The sequence below is a fragment of the Monomorium pharaonis genome, chromosome 5, assembly GCF_013373865.1.
Source record: "Monomorium pharaonis isolate MP-MQ-018 chromosome 5, ASM1337386v2, whole genome shotgun sequence".
NCBI lineage: Eukaryota > Metazoa > Arthropoda > Insecta > Hymenoptera > Formicidae > Monomorium > Monomorium pharaonis.
In genome coordinates, this window is record NC_050471.1 from 346936 (window position 1) to 371988 (window position 25053).

At 28.6% G+C, this 25053-nt stretch overlaps 1 protein-coding gene across 13 annotated transcripts in view; it reads right to left on the reverse strand.

Moving 5' to 3' along the window:
* Nucleotides 1-25053, reverse strand: part of LOC105839163 (traf2 and NCK-interacting protein kinase) — a 113807-nt gene that overhangs the window by 32549 nt on the left and 56205 nt on the right. For 8 of the 13 annotated variants that reach the window (XM_012685270.3, XM_012685268.3, XM_012685274.3 and 5 more), the window contains 3 exons: nucleotides 24374-24450; nucleotides 21052-21840; nucleotides 6393-6542 (listed from right to left, as the gene is read on the reverse strand). In XM_012685270.3, the coding sequence (XP_012540724.1) occupies nucleotides 6393-6542; nucleotides 21052-21840; nucleotides 24374-24450 (1016 nt within the window). The remainder of the gene's footprint in view (nucleotides 1-6392; nucleotides 6543-21051; nucleotides 21841-24373; nucleotides 24451-25053) is intronic. The other 5 variants (XM_012685278.3, XM_012685279.3, XM_012685280.3 and 2 more) reach the window with 3 other exon arrangements.

Here is a 25053-nt window from a genome sequence, read left to right on the forward strand (position 1 = left end):
TTGCATTTATGTATAAATATTTATAAATTTATAATACCCACTAATATTATACCCGTTAATACTTTTTCTTTATATAAGCAGTCATTTTATCCGCCATTTTTTGGATTATTTTTATTAATCTTAAATGTTAATATTAATATTTCTCATAGAATTACAATAGAAGTATTTTTCTGTTTTCTGTTCATCAAAGCTAAAAAATGTTTAACTATAATTAGTTCATAAATCTTAAAAATCACTCATCTTTATTTCGTCTAAAAAATATACTTTCTGTACTGATCTAAAAAGACCTCTATTTTCTTAAAGTTCAATTCATTAACTATTGATTTATCATCGAAAAAAATCTTATTATTTTTGGCAAAAATATATAATTTAAACATATACAAATATATAATTTAAAAAAAAAACTGGTTTTTTTCAAACTTTATTCCGATCTACTTTTAATTTTTGCAAAATGTCTCTTGTGCTATAACTTCTTTGGGTTTTTAACTAAAATATTCTTTTTCAGATTTCAAACTATCGATTGAAAAAAATAGTTTAAATTAGTGCAGAGATATACGCAATAAAAACACAGAATTAAGAAAACCCGAGTATGCGTAAATCAGAAGTTTTTTTATGTGTGCTGAGGGATAATTGATAAAACTGACTGTCTCTAATATCCCTTTAAAGTATTAATACTAAAAGTATAATTTTATTTATTTTTCGAAGAAAATATGCTTATTTTCAGCTTATTTCCTGACCCATTATCACCTGCTACGGGGTTCACAGTTTGCTGTTTTTTGCAATTTAAATATGTCAACAAAATTAGTAAAAGATTAACATAAACAGAATCGCTTCTGAATATCCTTAATAGTTCAGTATTTTTATTCAAATTTCAACAAAAGAATGAGCAAAATCGCCGGATTTTGATCCCACCGATAAAATCTTTTATGCATATTTTCTTATATTTTTGGCTAAATTTAAATTAAATATTTTCAAAATAAAAAAGTATAAAAAATCGCATTTAAATTGTTCCGATCTTAAGGGGATGCTGAACTGCCTCTCAAACTTGATCGGAGGCGATAATGTAGTCATTCGTGCACTTTATTAATAAAAGTTCGTATATATTTCTTTTATAGATTTGGAAATTCTTTTCCAGAATTAAAGTACACATATATTATATATAATATCAATCTGTGAATTGGATTTTATACCGAGAACAAAAAAAATTTTTTTCATATTACTCTCTACTTATCGATTTCTTCCAAATCTCGCATATACATATGAAATTTTCAGATAATTTATTCTCTTACACATATCATAATTCTAAATGTGTATAACTTAATCTTATGTATCAACGCACTTGAAAAGGGCCGAACCCTATGATCAAAACGTGGTGTTTTATTAAATATATATGAGGCCAGTCAAATCGAATTGAATAATCACAGTCGTTATTCTCTTATACCAAAAGTTTCTAGCTCATTTCTGAAAGCATATTATTATTCTTTCCTGTAATGACAACGGTACATAACAGTTATTTTGTACGTATAGTCTTTAAAACTTAGTGCTGCAGATTAAAATCACGAGACGACTGCACAAAAAGTATAATTCTATAATCTTTTTTTACATGAAATGGTAGTTAGCCACCGTTTGTTATTGTCTATACTTTAATTCTGGATAAGGATTTACAATTCTATAAAATTAATTAAGAGCCAAGCTTATCCAAAAATAATTAGCGTTTAATCAGTAAAACAGATGACTCCAGTATCCCCTTAACATGATCTAGAATCAATAATGTGAATGTAGCGGATGTTTGATATCGTGTGTGTGTGTGTGTGTGTGTGTGTGTGTGTGTGTGTGTGTTGAAAATTCGTTCTTTTATTCAATATTAATCGTATCATAATTAATCGTCAATGTCGTAGTCGCCATCACAATAATCTTCGACATTAAAAGGATTGTCTAAATATCCAGCTGAACCAGGAGTCGCTTCCAAGTATCAAGCATAAGCAAAATATTATATTATGGTAACAACATACTAACAACTAACTACTCAAAGTCCGATTTTGCAATTGTACAAATGATCTATAACAGCTGAAAGATCAGAACAACTTTTATTAATAATGACATAATAAAAATATTTCACAAATTTTGAATAACTTAATTCAAGCCTTCACTAAAAGAACCCTATTAGTATTGATATCTATATCTTTATCTCTTCAATCAAGTTATTTTTTTCAAGGCACTTTAAAAATATATGTAGTGAGAAAAAGGGGACCAAAAGAGGGAGGGGGAGAGAGAGGGAGAGGGGTAAAAAGAAAAAAGAAGAAATAAAAAAGGAAAGGGGTAGCAGCTTTATTTGCATGTTTATTTGTATTAAGTTACATTATGTTCAATTGAGTTAAGTAAGATTAAGTATTATAATATTAGTAAGGTTATTAATGTACAAAAAAGACAACAATGACAAGATTAGTAAAAAAATCTAGATAAGATTAATCAATACAAAATTGATCAATACAAAAAAATCGAGTTACATTATGTAATGGTACAAGAGTAAGGTAAGAAGATAAAATGAAAAGGAGAGTAAGAAAATATTCAATCTTAAGCTTTTATTCAAATTTTATCAGAAATTTTGCAATTAAATACGATTTAACTATGGTTTTTACTACTTTTTCATCTTTCCATTTTAAATATATTTGGTTTAGATTTAACACTTTTAAAAATATAAAAACACATGCATAAAAAGGGATCCATTATTAGGGTCAAAATCCGATTTTATCCATCCTCTTTTGACTTTCTCACTTGAACAGAAAATATCAACTCATAGAAAGACGCTTTTGCCCGTTTCACTCGTGAGATTGAAAAACAATTTCTCGCACTGTCCGTTTCGATCAGAGAATTTTCGGGTTTTTAATCCACTCTAATGTACGTATGGTTGTGTGTGTTATGTAAATATATATTATGTATATCACGCGCAGTTTCGTTGATTCAGCATAATCTGAAAGTATAAAAGCGTCGAATAAACTCATATCATTGCTGTCGTTGCCACTAGTCTGTTTCCAAGTCTGGTAAGATATAAAGAAAAATTAAATCACATGTTTGCGGGTAAACACAGTATCATACGCGCTACGTACCTATTTTGCGACGAATACTCAGAATAATTGACGAATAATCGTACACATTATAGAACGTTTTGATCCAAATGCACAAAAAAAGCATTACTCTTCGACAGTTCAATAACACGGAGAAAAGAAAGCATTCTCACTTGCTACTGAACAAAATAATCATTCTCATGATTTCGATCGATCATTATACATCGATGTCGTACGTTTCACATCGCTCACCAAACTCACACCTCAAATACACACACGCGAGCGCGCGCGCGCGCATATATAAACGTGTGGGTGGGTGTTATTTTAAAAAGCCACCTAAATGTCTCGAAAACTAAATCCCGTAGACAAAAATGTCTTTAACAAAAGTTGCATGATTTGAAAACAGACACATGAAAATACAGACTTGATTTAACATTGCCAAGTGTTAGGCCAAAGCAGTCGGAATTTTTTAAATAAAAAATCTCTTTTTTGTATATTCTCATAGCCCATCTTGAAACTATTTCAAAACACTTTAATTAAGTTTTTTTAGTTAAAAATTTTCTAATGTTTTAAATTTCATCTTGATATTTATTAATATAAAATATAAAATATCTTGTAAAATATTCACTTTTTGATAATTTTACTCTTATAATTTTATACGTAAAATAATAAAGAAAATCAATTATCAATATTAATTTATACATATTAATATTAATTTATATATATTACAATTTTGTAAACCTTATAAATCTTGTAAATTTTGTAAATCCATTGCGTCTACAAAATGTATTTTTTTAAAAATAAGTTTTACATTAACCGACCTACATCTACGTGCGCATGAATAAGTGTAAATATGTATAAATTCAAAGTGAACATTTCTTACGAGATATTTCACATTTTACATTTCACATTTATATTATTAAACATCAAGACAAAATTTGAAATAGTTTTTTACTAAAAAATAAAAATTATGTTTTAAATAGATTCACCTCTTAAAAAAATTGCAATATACAAAATTTTTTTATATAAAATATTCCAAATAACCTTGCTTTGACTTTAATGACGTCACAATCCATACTTTCATCATTGTTTCTTTCAAACTATGCAAGTTTTGTCTAACAATGGAGATTAAGTAACGAAAATTTAAAAAATCCTGGAAAATTGTGTGCAAATATAGTAGTTCTTTTCTAACACAAAACTATTTTTTATTTTTGCAAAATTACACTTTAAGGAGTTGAAACACTCCTTTGAAAAAAATCGGGGTTTTTCCTTTTCAAGCAAATATCTTCAAAACTATAAAATAGAAAAAAAATTTTTAACACAAGTTGAATGTTTTTGGTATGTTAAAGTTATGAAAATAGAATCTAGAAAGCACAATATTTTGTTAAACAAAAAAAAATAAAAATTTATTCTTTAAACTTTAAAGTGCTTTGAAAACCATTCGCCTTCTGTCAATAAAAAATTTGTTCTTTCTTTTATAGTTTTAAAAATCTTTGTCTTATATATATATATATATATTTTTTAAAAAAAAAGTGTTTAACTCCCTCAAAGTAACTTGCAAAAATAGAAAATAGTTTCGTATTAGAAAAGAACTACTCTACTGGCACACAATTTTTCAGAATTTTCTGAATTTACAGATTCTCTAACTTCCCTTGTAAGACATTGTCTGACAGAGTTTCATTTTTGATATATTTCTCCTTTAAAAATAAGACTATGTGTTCATGTGTAAATGAAAGCGCGCGCGCGTATATGTGTGTGGGGGGGGGGGGGCAAAAAAAAATAGTTGTGAAAAGTGATGCATGCGCGCACTCGCGGAGTTATCACGCGTTAAAATTGAATTCAGATCAAACAAAAAATGTGAACGCAAATAAACGAACTTATTTCAATGATGTAAATTAGCAAATTTTTACATCATCAAATATCTCTCAATGATATATCAAAAAGATTGTTACATTCGCCCATATTTACTCGCAATTGTCTTTGGCCAGTATTCACAGTCAAACCTTATTTTAAGATCGTTTCAACTAACATCTTAAGATGCTAATTTTGCTATTAATACGGCTCTGTAAATAATGGAATTTTAAAATTGTACTTAAAACAATCTTAAATATAAGATTCGATTATGAATACCGACCCTTAATTTAGATCCATCTTTAAATTCGCGCGAGCAAATCTTCTGTTAAATGTAAGACTTTCAATTAATTTCACCTCAAATACTTATTACACCATTAATTCCCTTTTCTTTTCATTCTATATCGAATTACTCATGCAGTACAGAATCTTGCAGCTACATTGCAGTCTTGTATATTACAATGCAATATTTCAAAAACATTGCTAAAATATAAATATATCCATGGATTCTGAAAGATCAAGATTTTTTTGTTTGGGAATGATAGTTTTGTTACATTTCGAGCTAGAAAACTACTTTTTCTAGGCAAAAAGTCAATCGATAATAAAATGTTTGATGGGAAAGAAATTGGGATTAAGGTGCTTATAGCATTATTAAATCTGACGATCAATTTGATTAATTTGAGGTATTATTCTTCAATTTAGAGATAATAAAATTTCATTTATAGTTTACGATTGCGTTTTAATTCCAAAAACCATAACGGTACGCAGTATAAAAATAAAAAATAATTTATATAAAAATATTATTAAACATGAAGATTAATTTCAACTAAAAAATAAGATTCTTTATTACTTGTGTTTTTAATATTAAAATTCAATGTAATTCTAAGCTCTAAGATGCGAAAATTACGTTATTTAAAGTACGATCAAACATGTATGCAAATATAAAAAATTAACCTCTCTGGGACCGGAAGTCTAATATTAGACGCTAGAGCGATGTCATCTTTTTCATAGTTCAACCCACTAACAAGGATAAAAATGTTTTAATATTAAAACTAAAAAAGTCGTCCAAAAAAGGGCCAATCCTCTAGAGATCAAGAAAACAATTATATAAATATAAATTTGTAATTGTGCTTTTAATAATGAAGTAACACATACTTTATATAATTGTGTGTGTGTATGTGTGTGTTGTGTGTGTGTGTTGTGTGTGTGTGTGTGTGTGTGAAAATTACATTCTTTTTTCTAATAATATTGTATTGCTAATAATATTTCTAAAACATTTTACAGTTGCTGTAATGTTGCTATAGCAATTTGCAATATTTTGCAATGTTTTTGCAATCCATCTGTGCTGTATGAAGAATATCTATCTCATGTACATCTCTGTATTTGTCAAGAGATAAAGCGTATACGAGTGCGCGCATAAAAAAATGATGTAGGAAACAGGAAGTATATAAGTATAGACGGATGTATGAATCTGACCTCCTCGCTAGTTGACTTGTCCTGTCGTTGACCCGGCGAAGAAGTCAGAAGATCCGGTAAAACCGAGCTAGGCCGCGAACCCGGGGATGAATCTGATCTCTGAAAATCACTGCCGCCTCCACCTCTCGAACGGTCACCACCTTCGCGATTCTGCAAACCAGTTAATCTCCGTTTAATAAAAATGGCCACCAGCCAAAACCACCAAAGAATAAGAAAGAAAAGATAAAATTAGAAAAAAGATACTCGATCAAGATCTAAATTCTTGTTTTATTGATAAGTTTCTCTACAAAATTTTTTCTTATCTTTCCTAATCCTGATCATATCTCATCCTTCGCACTTCTAAAAAAATTGTTTAATTTTAAGTTTAAAATATTTTACTTTTATATCTATTCTTTAAATACTTAATGTTTTAGTTTTAAACGGTCTTCAAATTCAAAACGCTAAAACATTTTAAAATGTTAAAGATGTTTCAACTTTAAAGCCGATTGTTCCATTTCTAGATAAATTATGTAATAAATTATCTAATATCTATGATTCATTGATAATATTACTTTATTCGAAAGTAGAACAACCGACCTTTAATATTTTAAATTTAAACACTTACATCAAAAACAAAGTTAAAAACTAACTTTTTTTAATATTTAAAAATCAAAGAAAAAATATTTCAATGTTTTAAAATAAAACTTCTTTTATAAGTGCAAAACTGATATGAGATTATTTTCCTTACATCAATATTATAAATTTAGATCTCGGAATTGCCATACAGATCCAATAAAATAAGAAACAAATTGTGCTAATTAGAGAAACAAAACAATTACATTAATGTTAATATCGTAATATAGAAATCAGATATTAATGAATGAGATAGTAATTCCAACAAATATAAGAAGCAATAAAATCATGAAAGCGCAAATTATGTCATAAAAAAGCAAAAAGACAAAATAATAAAGAAAATCGACAGAAAAAGAACAAAGATTTGTAAACAAAAAAAAAAAAAGAAAAGGATAAAAAAATAGATAAATAAAAACAAATAAAATACCAAAATTATCGAAAAACTTATTTTGACGATATATCTAAAGTAAAGAGATATTATGACTAATTTCTTCTATTGATTTCTTCATACGCAACAAGTTTCGATTTGAATGTTATTAAATAATATACATGGTATCTAAACATTTTCGACACAGCACTTAATTACATAGAGATAGAACAGACTAAACTGAGTAGAAAAGTCCTGTACTATTTTGCGATTTTCACAACAATTAACGAGTTATTAATTTAAAAAACAGCCAATTTACCCAACTTACCACTAAATATCGACAAGCGCGCGACGAGATAAGATACCCAAAAAGACGCGCGTCCACAGTTACTAGGCACGCAAGAAATTGTTTACAAGTTCGGCGTAGCCAATTATTTGTTACCATTCTATCTCTCCGTTCTCTATCTCTGTTCTACCTCTATACAAGCGCTGTATCGAGTAATTTCAGACACCCTGTATACAGTGCAGAATACATTTTTTTAACGCAATGTTGGACAAAATTTAATCAATTTATAATTGTGACTAAAAATTTATTTTCTATAATCTCTCTCTAAAGTCAATTTTTCTGATAACTAAAAATCTTCATTTAATACATACTGCATGCGACAACTATCTTATGATAAATGGTTAAAATTTGTTAGTTGCCTTAAAATAAATATTAGACATTACTTAAACTTTCAATCAATAAGTTGTCATTAAAATAAATTGTTTTATAATATGTACACTAAAAAAAAATTATTAGATTAAAATAAATATTTTTTCAAATAGTACCAAGCAGAAGTTTTGTAAAAAAAAAATATTTATTTTTTATAAAACTTCTGCTTGGTACTATTTGAAAAAATATTTATTTCAATCTAGTAAATTTTTTCCATGTATAATTGTAATTAATTCAATCAATCGATTAAAAATAATTTAAATAATTGATTAAAAATACTACTACTTACTAAGCTTATTCTTTTTCGCTGCAGTGCTATACCATATATTTATGACACTTCATAACTTATATTGCCTTTGTGCGCGCGCGCGCGCGTGTGTGTGTGTGTGTGCGCGCGCGCGCGCGCGCAAGATGTTCATAATCATACGGGTCAATACTCATGAAAAGATACAAAAGATCGAGGTAAACAAAAATGTTTTGTATCGTATTGTAATATTTACAATAATTATCGAGATAATAATTTATAAACATAGCCGAATTCGCTCGGTCTACTGCCAAATGTAACCGTGCAGTGAGATAAGAACATCCAGTGAGATGAGCGTCTGCTATCGTTAAAAGCGAATAGTTGAGCGCAAAAACATTGCCGGTTGTAAACAATTTCCCGCGTGTTTAGCAACGCACGTCTATCAACAAAAAAATTGACAATAAAAACGCGTAAAAAGTGAATTTTACTTCGTGGAAAGTTAATTTTTATTATAGTAAACCATTTACAATTAACTTGAATAAAATTAATATTAATATTATTTTATTATTATTATTATACACTACAAGAATTATAATTAAATAAAACCTGAGTATTAGTTTTATTTACAAAATCTTAATCAATATTGTAAATTAAACTATACACCCACAGAAAAGATTTCTGGACCTAATGCTATTATTCTTCGATCTATCATAAAATAAAATCGATATAGCGCCAATCATATTTATCATCATAGAGGAAATATTTTATTCTTAAATGGAAAGTTCTTAAATCTAGAATAATTTTTAATGTTATCTTATTAATTTTCTTAGAACGATTTAGTGTGACAATCTTATGATATTCTAGATTTAAGAATAAACCGATCTGTATATTTTAATCTGAAAATTTGATTTTAATATTTCTAGAAGGGTAAATTACATCAATATTAACAATAACATATTAACGTACGAAGACATCAATAATGCTTTTCTATATAAAATAAGCCGCATTCGGGGCCAGTAATAACTAAGCGCATCACATCAAACTATTCGTGCATCATGACTGTTGGTTATATCATAACGACTCATTATAGACGAGGCATTAGGCTTACGTTTTACGTTCTTACAGATTTTTATGTGTGAAGGCCTTTATTCAAAAGAGTGACATTGACAACATATATCAAAGTCAAAGCCATTGGCGGGAGGTTCATAAAAATAAATGGTTACTGGTTAAATATGTATTACAAAATATTAATAGTTAAAAATATATATCATATATAACTCTTATAACTTTTTAGTTGTAACTTATTAACGAATTACGGGCGCCTTTTAAAACCTTTCAAAGATCACTTAGAGAAATGACTTTGACAACATATCTCAAAGTCAAATTCATTGGCGCTGGCTCTCTACATATGCATCTTAAGCATATTTCACTCTAACTTATTGCACTAGAGTAGCAATGCAGCGAAAAAAATAGATCTATTAATTAAAAAATCAATTGTTAATTATTAATTGCTAATTTTAGTTTCTGATTCATAACATTAATTAATATTCCAAAAAGAAACAGAATATATTAAATTTGAGCAAAGTATTAAAAAATGGGTTTCATATTTTAATATTGGTTCTGGTACTCATTTGAAGATCAGCGTAGTACAAGTCGGTATTCACATACATAAAAGTTATATTAGATCAATATTTCACTTTGTAAATAAACGATAATACTTTGTAATGTCACTAAATGTCAACTAAATAATGCAATATGCATATCTTGAACATTTAATCTAAATTTTTCTAGCAACAGATTCAAACTTAAAGTCTGAAAATTTATTTGTCAAAAATTTGTTTTTTTCTTGCACTAAATTAATGTAAATTAGTGTTATTGATTATTAATCAAAAGCTTGATTAATTTTAATAATCAATTAAATTAATTGTGATTATATTATTAATTTTAAATTGACTGCTTTAATCGAAACTTAACTGATTAAATATACAAAATAATTTAACAATCAATTTTATGAATTAATTACATCAATCAAGATTACATACTTTTTTTAGACGATTATTTTAGTTAACAAATCAATTAATGTCCAACAATGACGCAGTCATGCAAACTGTCAATCAGCCAATATCAATATTGGTTCTTAAATTTATTCTATTAAACTTAAATATAAAATTATTAATTCACTACGTTAATTCAGAACGTTCTACAGTTTATCTTATTATAACTTTAATATTCATTATTTTAAATCTCGTTAATTTCAATAGAAGTGAGAATGCATAATTTCAACAAGATGTACAATAAATATTGCATGAAGAAAGATACAAATTTATGCAATAATAAACAAAAGAAAAATTAAACAGATTGATGTACAATGAGTAATACATTATCGTCTGTTACGTTTCGATAATAACAAACTTAGTTTATATTAATTAATCTAATAAAACAAATACAATTATCACTTTCATTTCAGACACTGCGCGTTAAAGTTTGTTTTAACAAAATAATATATAAATCGAAAATTTTAGAAATTAAAAAATTGCAAATTTTTTAGGTTTATTCTCTTTCTTTTCTTAATCAGTGACAAACTATTTTAGTCGTTTCGAACATTCGAATTTTGAAACTCGTTGCAAAATAAATAATTTAGTTTAAATGAATTATGATATCTTACTGTAATTTTAAGTAAACAATTTTTTAACGAGTAAGTAAATCCAAGTAAACTCTTGCACAAATATTAATTAAAAATATATATAAAAACAATAATTTAATTCAATTAATCCAATCCATTATTTCGTTAAATTTGCAAATAAATACTACAAAATGCGATTTACATAAGAATTAGCAAAGATGAAAGATTAGAAGAGCAAGGATCAAATAACTTTTAAACAGACGATAAAAGTAATTGAGCTCAAATTTTATAGATACTGAAACATTACAATAGAACAATCTATAGCTTTTATATATTTTTATATTTTGACTATAATGTTTGAGATGTGACAAATAAGTTGAAATTGTTACATAACTGTATGCTATTAAAATTCCTAGGAAGTCTATTTACTATAAAATTTTATTAAAACTGTCTACTAATTAAAGAAAAGAATTTAAGAATAAATTTCCAGTATTTGGGACGCTGTTAATAATTCGGCCATTTTCAATAACGTAGATATATAGATACATCTTTGACGTGACTGTTATGGTCCATGCTTTCTTGAGGTTAACAAACGTAAGATAAGAATATCTGAAATTCAATACTAATTCAAGATTCTCTGAATCCTTTTCGTAACGCGCGTTAACCTCGATAAGATCTCGGTAATCAAAACAGATACTGAAAATCGCTACACGCATCATGCCGAAAGAACACATAGAGGCAAAATTAAACATGCTTAGCACGTGCTACAACACACACAAAAACACAAAATACGATCGCCGCGTTTTAACACGTGCAGATTTCAACGAGATGCATTCATACATGTCACAAGCGTCATGCAAGACGATCGTGATAACAGAAGCACAGTTGTTTTATGTACGACATTTACAAAGTGATCCGTCTATTTCTTGTTCCTCGACTTCTTCGAGATCACTCTCCGCCTTGTCGTTCTTTCCTCTTCTCTTGGTACTTCATACTTCAATCTTTATAACCATGTCGTCTTTTGCCTTTATTTTTTATCTTTTTTTTGGTCACACAGGATTACACACACACACACACACACACACACACACACACACACACACAATATTGAAAACTATAATATAAAATGCACTTAAACACATCAGGCTGGATTGTTAACTTATTATTGCTTTTTTTCCATTTTTCAGTCTTCTCAATCGCTCTCTCTCTCTCTCTCTCTCTCTCTCTCTCTCTCTCTCTCTCTCTCTACTTTTTTCATTGGGGTACAAAGAATTGATTCGATAATAGGACTTTCTGATAGAAACTGATACTCAAGAACAATGATTGTTATTAATGCGTGTGAAGTTGGCGTATCATTTTGTGGAAACTCATTAATGTTTTAAAATTCTGGAATCTTTTTAATAGTTCTAGAATTTCTGCTAGATTAAACTCAGTTCTAGTCGTCAAAGCGAAAAATATTGCTTAGTTCAAACTAATGCACTTTGTCCTACAAAAGTTTTCGCTATAATTCTTGTTGAATTTTAAAAGATCTACAGTTCTATACAAATTTCAACGAGAGACGCCGCTCGAAGTAGCTAAAAATTTATTAATGTTTGGAAATAAAAAACTCTTTAGGAAATGTTTAAATACATTTTGATAAGCTTCGAGTATTTTGTAGTTTAGGTCAAAATAAGAAACATGTTTTTATACGTGCCCATACGGCCGTTAAGGAAGTGAACACTCTCTTTAAAAAAATTAGTTTTTATGTTTCTAAGTAAATGCTGTCAAAACTGTAAGAAATATTTAAAAAAGTTTCAAGTAAAAGTTTTGTGGCTTTCAATGTATTTCATAACAGTGCAATCGATTTTTTGAAATTCCCTCTCGCCCCCCTTAATTTTCAAAAATCCAATACTGTACTAACATAACTCCAAAAAGCTAAATAATAACATATCAATTATAGTATTAAACATTGATTAGGTTCATTAAACATCCAAAATTCAGCACTTAACTTTGACCACAGAAAATCAATGTTAACCTAAATTTAATGCATGGAATACAATATTTTTTTTAACTAAATTTAATAATTTTAACTCCGTTTAAGGTAAATTGTAGAACCAGGGCTAAGAAAGACTAAAGTAAAGTCGAAACATTTCGTTTGTACATAATGTTCGAAATATAAATGTGTGTGTGTGTGTGTGTGTTAATCGTATTAAAATATTATTTTCTATTTGCTCGTTTTCATTAATTTTATTTGTTAAATTGTCAAGTAAATCCATGATGAAAAAACACATTAAAACACGTTCGGTAATGCAATAAAAAAACCGTCTTCATTATTTATTAAATCAATTTTATTAAATCAATTTTTTAATATCATATCTCTGAAATCCTGTGGGGTGCCGTTAAGCTGAGTAGTAATGACGTTATTGAGTATCTCGAGAAAATTCCATGCAATTAATCCTCAGTTCAATCTTAGATTTCATATTGTCGCCGTAGACGTCCAGCATTTTTTCATAGTAGCACATCACTCAAACAATAAAGGACAAGGCTTGTTTGCCAAGGACAGGGACACAACAATGAATGGAAAAAACAAAGGAGTCAAAATTACCAAATAGCAATTAATCAATCAATCAAAATGAATATTTTTTCCCATATCCTCGTTAGTGTATTCACGCAAAATCCCCACAACCGTATTAATGAATACATAGTTCAGAAACATCAAAGGTTTACAGATAGAAACATCATATGTGACGATTAAAAAAGTATTCGTCTAAAAAAGTAAAAAAATGTGGTATTTTAAACTTTTTTTATAAAAAAACAAATTTTTGTAAATTTTGCAACTTATGTATTTTTATAATTTCTATAAATTTTTTCAGAATTTTTATTTGCTTTTTTTGTTTTTATCATAGATATTAATTGTGAATTTAAACATCTTAATAACCAATAAAAGAATTTTTTGATTCGAATCTGTTTTTTAAACTAGTCTTGAAATGATATAAAAATCAATTGTTCGAGTGGCTTCTAATTTCAAAACCTTATATAAAAATTTTTATATATAATTTCTACTACAAATAATCAAAATTTCTATTTTTTATAACAATATATGTGCAGCGACTGCTTCGCCACAACCGCGTGTTAACAGAAGTTTAACGGAAAATTCGAAAAGTTTCTCTAATACAGGCAATCTTACTGCCTGCACAGGGAAACAAAAAAATCTAGAAGCGTCGGTTTGTAGGTATATAAAGAGAGAGAAATCTGGAAAAAAAGTTATTGTTACTCTGTACTTGATTCTCGACGCATTTGTTCAGTTCTCTGTTCAATTTGTTACCCGGCATTCCGACGAAACTCTTTTATATATCTACATAGTTTGATATTCAAAGTCAGTAATAAACTCAGTGTTACTCAAAACCCGTGTTGTTCAATTTGAGTCACACTTTTCTGCAGTTTAGTACATCTTAATTCGCAATATCCATAACTAAATATATTTTTCATAAGGTTAAAAAAAGAAGTTAAAAAATCAAACTTTAATTTAAGTGGTCGCCATTCTTATTTATGGCAACTTATTTCAATAATTTTAACAAGAGACATATTTCGTAATCATAAAAATTCTTGATTTTAGATTAAGCCCAACAAAATCCAACTACAACAAAATTAAATCTTATTTATTTTATTAATTTATACTTTTTTCGTATTGGTTATTAAGATGTCCAAAATTTCCGAAGTTATAATTTTTTTTTCTTATAAAAAAAAGAGGTAAAAATGTTTTTTATATCTTATAATTAAAAAAAATTTTTTCATGTTTAAAATTTTTTCTTATTTCTTAAAAACTATCTCAAATTTCTTCAGATTTTGTATATTTTCTTTAGAAATTATAGCATAAGAAATTTTATAATATATCAAAATTTACATAAAGATTTCTAGAAAAAATGCAAACTTTTATATCTTTTCATGACATAATTGTTCTGAAAAATCTTTTTCTGTTGTAATATATTTCTCTATAAATTTCTTAAAATGAAAATACTACCACTATAATTTTTAGAGTAATTTTCCATTTTATAATAAGAGTTAAAATTCACTCTAATAGATTGAATTTTCCACTCCAATAAGAGTTATTTTTCGAGTAATTTTCCACTTCAATAAAAGTTAAAAATTCACTCTGTTAGAGTGAATTCTAACCCTTATTGAGTGGAAAATCACTCGAAAAATTGTAGTGGCAGTATTTTCACTCTAAGAAATTTAAAGAGTAGGATTGAACGTGAGCAATACGCGGCACCGATAAATAGATGCCAAAAAATTCTATTTCCTATAATTAAAAAATTATACAAAATAAAACACAATAAAAGATACAATATTATAAAATTTCTTAATCAATGTTGCCAGGTTTGGTACAATTGTATCCAGATTCAGTACATTTTTAATACAATGCATTATTATGTCTTATTATTTAAAAAAAAAAACAAAGGAAAAAAGTCGCGTTTACTTCAAGACTTAAGTGTAAGCAACTAATAGTGATCATCTATTTGTTATGAGTATAAGTACTACATATCAGGATAATAAAAAAATAACTTTTTAACCTGTATTCACTCTTTCTTAATAAATCCTTAATAAAGGTTGACAATGTTGTAATCTAAAATGATATTAATACGGCAAGGCAATACAATAAGCAAAAATATTTTATTAAGTTATTTTTCTATAATCATATAATTAGATATTATATAATCATGAAAAAGGCTTAGGTATCATAAGACATCTAGACTAATAATTTTAGCTTTATGGCCAAATTTTTTCTTATTTAATGATCATTTGTGACATTCCTAATAATTATACAATATAAAAAAATAACAATAAAAAAAAGTGTTTTTGTTACCAGTGCGTCGAAAGTGATCCCTTTTGAGTCACTTTTTCATGTGCAAAGTCGCCACATTTTATTTTAATACAACTGTTATACAATTATACAGTTTTTATCTTCTAATAAATAGCGTAAGTCGTGGTGAAAAACTATGTTTGATCATTTTTTTATACCTTTATCTTGGTTACCATACTCGCATGTATGTCATCTCGCCACATGGATACGATAACTCGTGCTGAATTATTGATATTTCATCGCTTTCGCAAACCTAACATTAGCACCTATTAATTCATAAAAACTCAAGAGTACTCAAGAACGTCACTTCGACGCAAGTGACAAAAAATGTCGTGTGTAGCATGTATGGATCGGCTATTCCCTATGTGTGCATTTACCTACGCGAATGGGAATATCTAATCTTGTATCCGCACTTGTAATACAATATATATATAAAAAAAAAAAAAAAAAGAAAATGGTAATTTGGCCACATATTTATATTTTATCTAATAACTTTGTTAATAATCAGTATTTTAAATTGAAACATAACGATTATATTCATCAAAGTGTTATTCATTAGATTGTAGATTCAAAGTTATAAAATATTTACTATATTACATATTATTTATAAAAATGTAGACACTGCATAAGGAGTTAAAAAAAAAGAGATAGTAATATGACCACCACAAAAATAAATTTAAAAAACTAATTTTATTTTAAAAAATCGCAATATTTTATTACAAAATTATATATTTATATAAAATAAATTAAGTCAGAAAAAATTGTGACGTAATTGTGAAAAGATAAAGGTAGGATTTTTAAGTTTATGCGTAATTCTTCCTTTTGTCGTGATAATAATTATACGTATCACAAATTATTAATTAAGAATAAAGCGACAAACGATTTATCACGATTAATCTTTTCGATATAAGGATGATCAAAAGTGACCATTACCATGCTCAGGTGGCTGTATCAACAAAATTCTATGCCATTGTTTAACTTTGTATAACTCAAAATGTGTATAAACGAATAAAAAGTTAAATAACAAAAAAATACTCAACTGTATATATATATATATATATATATATATATATATATTTGTGCTAACACGTTTAACTCATTAAGTCCCAAGTGGACAGTTTTCTGTGACTTTTTTCAATGGTATTATTTTACGCTATAAATCTAACGCTTAAAAAAGTTTAAACTAACTTTTTTTATGTAAAATTTCTTAAACTTTCAATATCCATCGTCAGAATTTCTCAAAAATGCTATCTGGATAATTTATGTTAATTTATTTCTAAAAAAGCTAATTTTTTCACTGAAATTTTTTTTAAATTAATATTTACACATAAAAAATAAATGGAAATATCTCTGAGAAGTAAAAATCTTGCGTCCATAGACCATGAACTTTCAAATGTACGTAAATTTCAATTCAAGATGACAACATCCAATATGAAATCTTCGATTTCTCAGCATGTAAATATTTTTTTCAATCGTTTTATCATCTACATTGATTTTTAGAGGTTTTTTTTTTTGAGTCGCTGATTGCGATTCTGTTATCACACATTCAAGATGGCGAATCCAATACGGCAGTCAAAAAAGTTTAAAGTCAATCAAATTTATCGAAAATTACTAAATGAGACTTTTCCGGGTCGCTGATTACAGATCTGGCATTAAAATATTCAAACTCAAGATGACGGATCCAATATGGCGGTCAGAAATGTTTAAAGTCAATTAAATTTACTGAAAATCATTGTATGGGGTTGGGAGGTTACTGATTACGAATCTGGCATCAAAATTGTCGATTTGTAAAAGGATTTACTGTCATAAATAAAATAGCCAAAATCACTCAAATTTCATCAATTTTAAAATTTATCTGATTCATACAAGTGCAGATGAGTTATAATTTTGTATTCTACAAATTCTTTTTTTTTTTTCATTATTTTTCTCGTACTTTCATATTCGTGATATATATTCAAAAACTGAAAAAATAAATAAAAAACCAAAAACTAAAAAATAAAAAAAATAAAAACTGAAGTGTCTCTATTTATGTTCACCTCCAAATGATAAAAACTGGGCAACAATTTCTTGACGGCTAAAAAACGTACATAATTCACTCATTTTATTTCGTATGATGAATATATTTTGTAAAAACGATTCAATATGAATGTAGCGAAGTTTTTCCGAAAGGAGATGAGTATCAGAATCCTCCATAAATGTTCACACATAAAATTTCTCATAGCTTAAAAAATTTTTTGTTGACTACACACAATATTCGATACACTTTCTTCGATTCAACAATTCTGATGTCATATTCATAATCACCAATCCAAAAATCCCCATAGTAATATTCAGCAAATTTAAAAAATTTCGAAGGCTTTCTATCGCCATACTGGATCCGTCATTTTAAGTTCAATTGTTTTGATGACAGATTCGTAATCAGCGACCCCAAAAAACCGATATAGTGATTTCCAAAAAAGTTGATTGACTTCCAAACATTTTCGACCGCTATTTTGGATCCGCCATCTTAAATTCAAATATTTTGATGCCAGATTCGTCATCAGCGACCCAAAAAACTCTCATACAGTAAATTTCAGTAATTTTGATTGACTTCAAACATTTTCGACTGCTATATTGGATTCACCATCTTAAATGACATGTCTAATAACAGAATCGCAATCAGCAACCCAAAAAACTTATAAAAACCAATTTGAATGATAGAGTGATCGAAAGAAATATTTACATACAGAGAAATCTAAGATTTCGTAAATTTTTCCTTTTCTAACTGCCATATTAGATGCGCCATCTTGAATTGAAATATATTTACACGTACATTTGAAAGTTCATGATCCACGGACGCAAGATTTTCACTTCTCAGAGATATTTCCATCTGTTTTCTACGTGTAAATATCGATTTAAAAAAATTTTTCAGTAAAAAAAAATCAGTTTTTTGCAAATAAATTAACATAAATTGTCCAGATCGCATTTTTAAGAAATTCTGACGACGGATATTAAAAGTTCAGAAAATTTTACATAAGAAAAAGTTAATTTAAACTTTTTTGAGAATTAGATGGTATAAAATACCACTAAAGAAAGTAAAAAAACTGCCTGCTTGTGACTTAATGAGTTAAGTTTTAAAAAAATGAAGAAATATGTATAATTAAATGTTAAAATGTACCTTAAAAGTTTCAAAATACTCAAAACTAAAAATGCCTTATAACAAACGTTGGCTATTGTGTGTTGTCATATTAGTGCCATTTCATAACGACAGACCATTGAATAAATGATTCCATAAGTAATTACTAGAATTCGTCAGCTAATAAAAGAAATAATAAGAGCGACCATATTGTCTATAGTTATCATAATATCACCTTCTCCTCTATTATATACTTTGACCATATTATTTTACTAACTTTTTATTTTTCGGGGTAACTGTTCTCTCTACTGTTTTTGATGAAAATGTTCTACAATCCTGAGCATTCTCATCTGGCCATAAAACCGACTGTACCAAAACTATTATTACGTCACTCCAAATCATAGTATATCTAATTTTTGGCAACTGACTTTAATTTATGAATTTATGCACTGATAGCTCAAAATGTAGTCAAAACTTTTATGTTTAATCCATGTAATATTGTACTTTAAATTATTAAAAATATATATTAACTAATTACTTGTTATACTTCTTGCACTCTAATAACCAGACTGACTCCAAATTAACAGTTTTTATCTTAAAATTTGATAAAACATTTAGAAGTCCTAGCCAATTTGTAATCCTTAGTTAAAATTTTTTAACAATGCTTTATAGATCGTGATCAAATACATACTTTTAAAAAAACAAGGAAAAAAACTATTCGCAGAAAATGTAATAAATTACAAAGAAAAAAGATATATTGACATTTTTAATTAATCTAGTGTATTTTTATGATTTAGTTGGTATAAAATATTTTTTAACCTGGCAACACTGTTCTTAACTACGTTTTCATCTAATAATGATGAAATAATATTTTAAAAGCAAACCCATTCCCTCCAAAATTTGTACTCTGAAATAAAATTTTGACAATGCAGTATATTAAATAATGTAGAAATAATATTACAGTAGCAAATATTGTTAAATAGTATTAGGACAAATATCTGTATCTAACAATTTATATTTGTCTAAATATCTAACTATTTTACATATGTTAATGTAAAAAAGTTTTTAGATTTTTAAAATTATTTTTTAAGTATTTCTTAAAAGTATATTAATTACAGAAAATTTGAAAAATTTCCTAAAAAGTTATATACAATATTCGAAATTCTGAAAATATTTTTCTCCAGAAAATTGTATTTTTCCGATTTTTTTAGGCAAATACACTCTTAACACAATCGAGGTAATTCTTCGAAAAAATATGCGTAGTAACATTGCTCAGCAAATACATTTACAAAAAGCCTCTCAAGAAGCGAAAACGTAAATAAAACATTGTGTCGCAGCAACACCTCTTAGCGAAACTCTCCCTCTCCCTCTTAGCGAGCCTCTCATGTTCTTAGTAGAAATAAAAATCAGTATTAGTAATACTAATAGTAGCAGTAGTAATAGTAATAGTGGTAATGGTAACGATAAAAATAGTAAGGATAGTAATGTTAGTAATAGCGAAATTAATAATAGAAAGTGCGACAATATTAAAGATATTCTAACATTATGATTCAAAAATCCCATGATCGCTTTCACATAAAAAAAAAAATAATCAAGAATCTAATCAAAGATTATTATATGAGATAATATTAATACTGCTAATATAATACTAATAGCACTAATAATTAATAATGTATAACTGCTATTTATTTTATAAATCATGAAAACAAATTATACAAGAAAAGAAAATTGCGCCTAAAAGTCGAGCATAGCTGACTAGCTTTCTATGTGATCGTTATGCTAAATATTGAAAAATCGATCACGACTGTGATCTTCTCAAAAAAAAGAATCGAAGTGTCCACGAGTGCGGATATGGACGAGTCGATTAGTTTTAATAAAGTGTTCATAATGTTATTTATAAATAGTTTACAAAAATTATATTGACAATAAATATATAATAAAAAATAAACAAATAAAATAAACTCGACAGACACTTCGAAAATGTTTTGGAGCGGAGCAAAGGATAATCGGGAAAAATAAGACAAAATATGTTGATAAGATAAGTAAAAAGGATTTCTCTCAGGCAAGCACACAGGCAGGACTCGTGAAAGTTTCTCGCGACTCGGGCTGGCGACTCGCAGGCGATTCGCCTAGGGAAACTGACCTGGATGACAATGGGGCTGTACTCGCTGGCTGTCGTACTGACCGTAGACTTAATCGTTCCCGCATCGTCGACCACGGCAAACGCCATAGATCCGTCCGAGGGTCTACAACTGCGTCTTCTTGCATTCTCGTCTTTATTACGTCCAAAATCGTACCGCCTCGCTTCGTGTCTACCGAAGACGATCTCGCTCTCGGTTTTTTCTCTTCTAGGCCTCTGGGGCCCCTCGCGACATAGCGAGAAGTCTGTCAAAACTGGCTCCCCGGTGCTAAGAACACTGCCTTTTTTACCAATGATACCGGCAACGCTTATCTCGCTGCCGCGTCGATTGCCGCTGGCGAATATACTAGAGCGCGAAGAGTCTGATTTTTGTAAGTACGCCGAATGCCTCGCGGACGGGAAAAAATCCGAGTTTTCGCGGCGAAAGGCGCGTGTAAAAGCATTCGACGCGTTGCCCAGTTTCGAATCACTCTCCTGCCGCCTATGAATCGATTTCAATTGCTGCTGTTGCTTTTGATGATGCTGTTGCTCATGTTTTCTTCGAACTAATTGCTCCTGTCTCTTCAGCGTTCTCTCACTAGATGATGAAGAATGATCCTCGTTGGATCCGGATTTGCTCATCCCTTGACCGGCTGCCTCTTGTCGATGCTCCTGTTTCATTTTATCCAATTTTTCGTTAAAACCCTGAAAGAAGCGGGTAAAGTCCCACTCCTTCAGGAGGAGCTGCTCGTCTATTTCTGAACGTCGGTTGTCGCTAGCCGTTGCACGATCATCAGACATCTGACTAAGTTTCTAGAGTGTGTGTACGATGGCGAAGATAATGGTACGGTGACAGAAAAAAAAAACAAGAAAAAGAAATGCGTGCGATAACAACGTGATACAATGATTGTCGACGATAATAATGGTGGTGTATATGATGTAATAATATAACACAATATACACTACTAAAAAAAAAATAGGGAACACTTTTCGTATACTAAAAATTTAGGCTATTTTCAAACCGCTGGATCTTAGGGAAAAATCATCGCAGAAACAAAAACCAAAAAGTGTTTTTAAGCTTGAAACTTCTTTTAAACGCTTTTTGGCGATTTCAGTTATCTTTTTTCTACCAACGTGGCACATATATATAGATAAAGCTTGATCCATTAAAATAAAATTTTTTATGCGACTTTACTGCGTTGGATTTGGCGTAAAAAAACAGAATTTTTGTTACTTGCATCTTGTAACTGGATCTTTTCTTTTTATTTTGAGTGGTCGTTCATTGCTGTATGATTTTTTTGACTGAGTTATTGAGATTTTAAGAAAAAAATAGTCATTTTAATTTTCATCGCTTCTTAATTGTGAACAATTAAGACGTAAGGCGCTCCCCCAAAAAAGCGATGGAGATCTGAAAATTTGTACTTTTCAATGCTGATTGATAAGTTGGGAAAAGCACTTAAACAAATTTGACATAAAATTCCACTGAACATTATTGAGAGGTGCATAAACATATGAGAATGTTTACAGCAGTAATTGATCAAAGAACGTTAATGTTTATTACTAAGGAATAATCGTACTATAAAACTTTGTATTAACGGTGTGATTGGATCTTTCTTCACAATATATAGAATTAAATAAAAACCGTAAAATATGCGATTTTTCTACGTAATTTTTTAACCCGATTTGAAAAAGTAAATTTATGAAAAAATAATTAATAACTTTTGAAAGTGCAAACTTCCAGCTTTCCAACGCTTTCTTGCTGAGCGCTGAATGTTGATCTGTTTACAAGTATCAAGTGATGAAAATCAAAATGACTTCTTTTTTTTTAAATCTCAATAACTCGGTTTTAAAAAATCGCACAGCAATAAACAACCATTCAAAATAAAGGAAAAAAATCCCACTATAAAATGCAAATAACAGAAATTCTCTATAATTTTTTCACGCGAGATGCAGCAAAATCGTATAAAAATTTTTATTTTAACAGGCTTTCAAAAGCTTTGTCATTGTGCCATGTTGATAAAGAAAAGATAACTAAAATTGCCAAAAAACGTTTGAAAGAAGAAATTTCAAGCTTTAAAATGCTTTTTGGATTTTGTTTCTGCAATAATTTTTCGTTAAGTTCCAGCGGTTTAAAGATAGCCTAAATTTTCGGTATACGTCAAATGTTCCCTATTCTTTTTTTAGTAGTATAATAATGAACTATTATCATTGTAGCAGATAAATCTAAGTTCAAAGTAATAAAAATTTTTAGATTAATCTCAACATTGAAAGACAAAATTATGACCAAAAAAAGATGAAAAAAAAGATGTAATGACGCAATTCATTGCATCTTCACTGCAGCAACAGTCAATCTGTAGCAACGTGTGTATATATATATATATATATATATATATATATATATATATATATGAATGTGCATGGTGTATCATAAGACAGCGACAAAGACACAAGGCAGTGCTCGCCATGGTGCTCATTTGAAACATATAGTCTAGTCTTGACGAATACGTGGAGCAAAACAATAAAGAGAGCGGACAATAATAATATCACTGATTTAGTCCTGATTATCAGTTGACATACGTACATATTTACAAGAAAATAAATAAAAGATAAATATGCATCGTAATCACTCGTTTTCTTCCCTCTCTATTCCGTAAATCCGATTCACAAAAAAATTCGGGGCAAATAAATAATAGAGGATCCCTGCAGTCACAAAACAATTATTAAATAATTGTTTTAAAAAAATATTAAAAGAAAAAAAAAATAGTAAAATAATCAAACTTCAAAATAAAATGCATTAATTACATATTACATAATTGTAACTTAATCGATATTTTTTAAATCAAAAGCTAATTCACGTTCAAGTAAATTCTTCAAGTATATTGTCAAATCTACCGAAGTATGTGTCTCGTATTTGCGATAACTGTGCAGTTCTGTATAAACATTTCAATAGGCTTAATAAGTGTGTTTGCATATGCAATACTTGACAAGTTTACTTAAACGTATAGTCGGCTTAATTTTCATACATATTTTATCGAAATAGCATATTTTAGTTTAAATATGTAATTATATTAAGTTGCTCTAATTTGTTTTTCAATTGGCAACAAAACCTATATTGTTTAAATTTGGACGTATCGATTCTCGTGAATGGCTAAAGAAATTAGAGAGGGGAGAAAACACTGCTTTATATGAACTACTAAAACACAATTACATAAAATTTACATTACATACCAACAGTATATACAAAAATGTCAAGTTATATTGAAGTAAAATATATCTAAATAAAAAAGAAGTCTACAAATGTGTATATTTCAACTTGCATCCTAACTTCGATAAAAGAGATACTTACTCGTTTCATGACTAGTGTACGATCTCCCGATTCTTCCTCGTCAGGAGTTGGTGGGAGCGGACGATTCGGTGCTCCTCCTACAAAAATTAAACAAAGTGTTAAATTCCAATGTTTAATATCACATGACATTAGAATCTTGTAAAAACATTAGTCTTGTATATTGAAATGCAATGTTTTAAAAATATTGTTTTAAAAAATGGATATGCAATATAATTTTAATAATACCGCAGTATTTTAAGTATATTGTAATAAAATTATAATTGTGTGTGTGTGTGTGTGTGTGTGTGTGTGTGTGTGTGTGTGTGTGTGCATGTGTGCGTGCGTGTGTGCGTGCGTGCGTGCGTGCGTGCGTGCGTGCGTGCGTGCGTGCGTGCGTGCGTGCGTGCATGCGAGCGCGTGCGCAAAATTAGAAAGTAACGTGTTACTTGTAATGCTGTTACCGTTATTTTTTTTGTAACGGATTGGTGACGGCATTACTTTTCTTTTTTTTGTAACTATAACGGTAACGTAGTTACATTTTTTTAGTAACAATTTAACAGTTACTTTTACTCTTTATCCCAGAAAACATAACATAGTACGCACGCACGCACAATATATAAAAATATCTATTTTTTAGGGTGCATTATATTTTTGTCCTAAGGTTAAACAAATAAAAGTTTATAAAAAAAGTACTATCAACT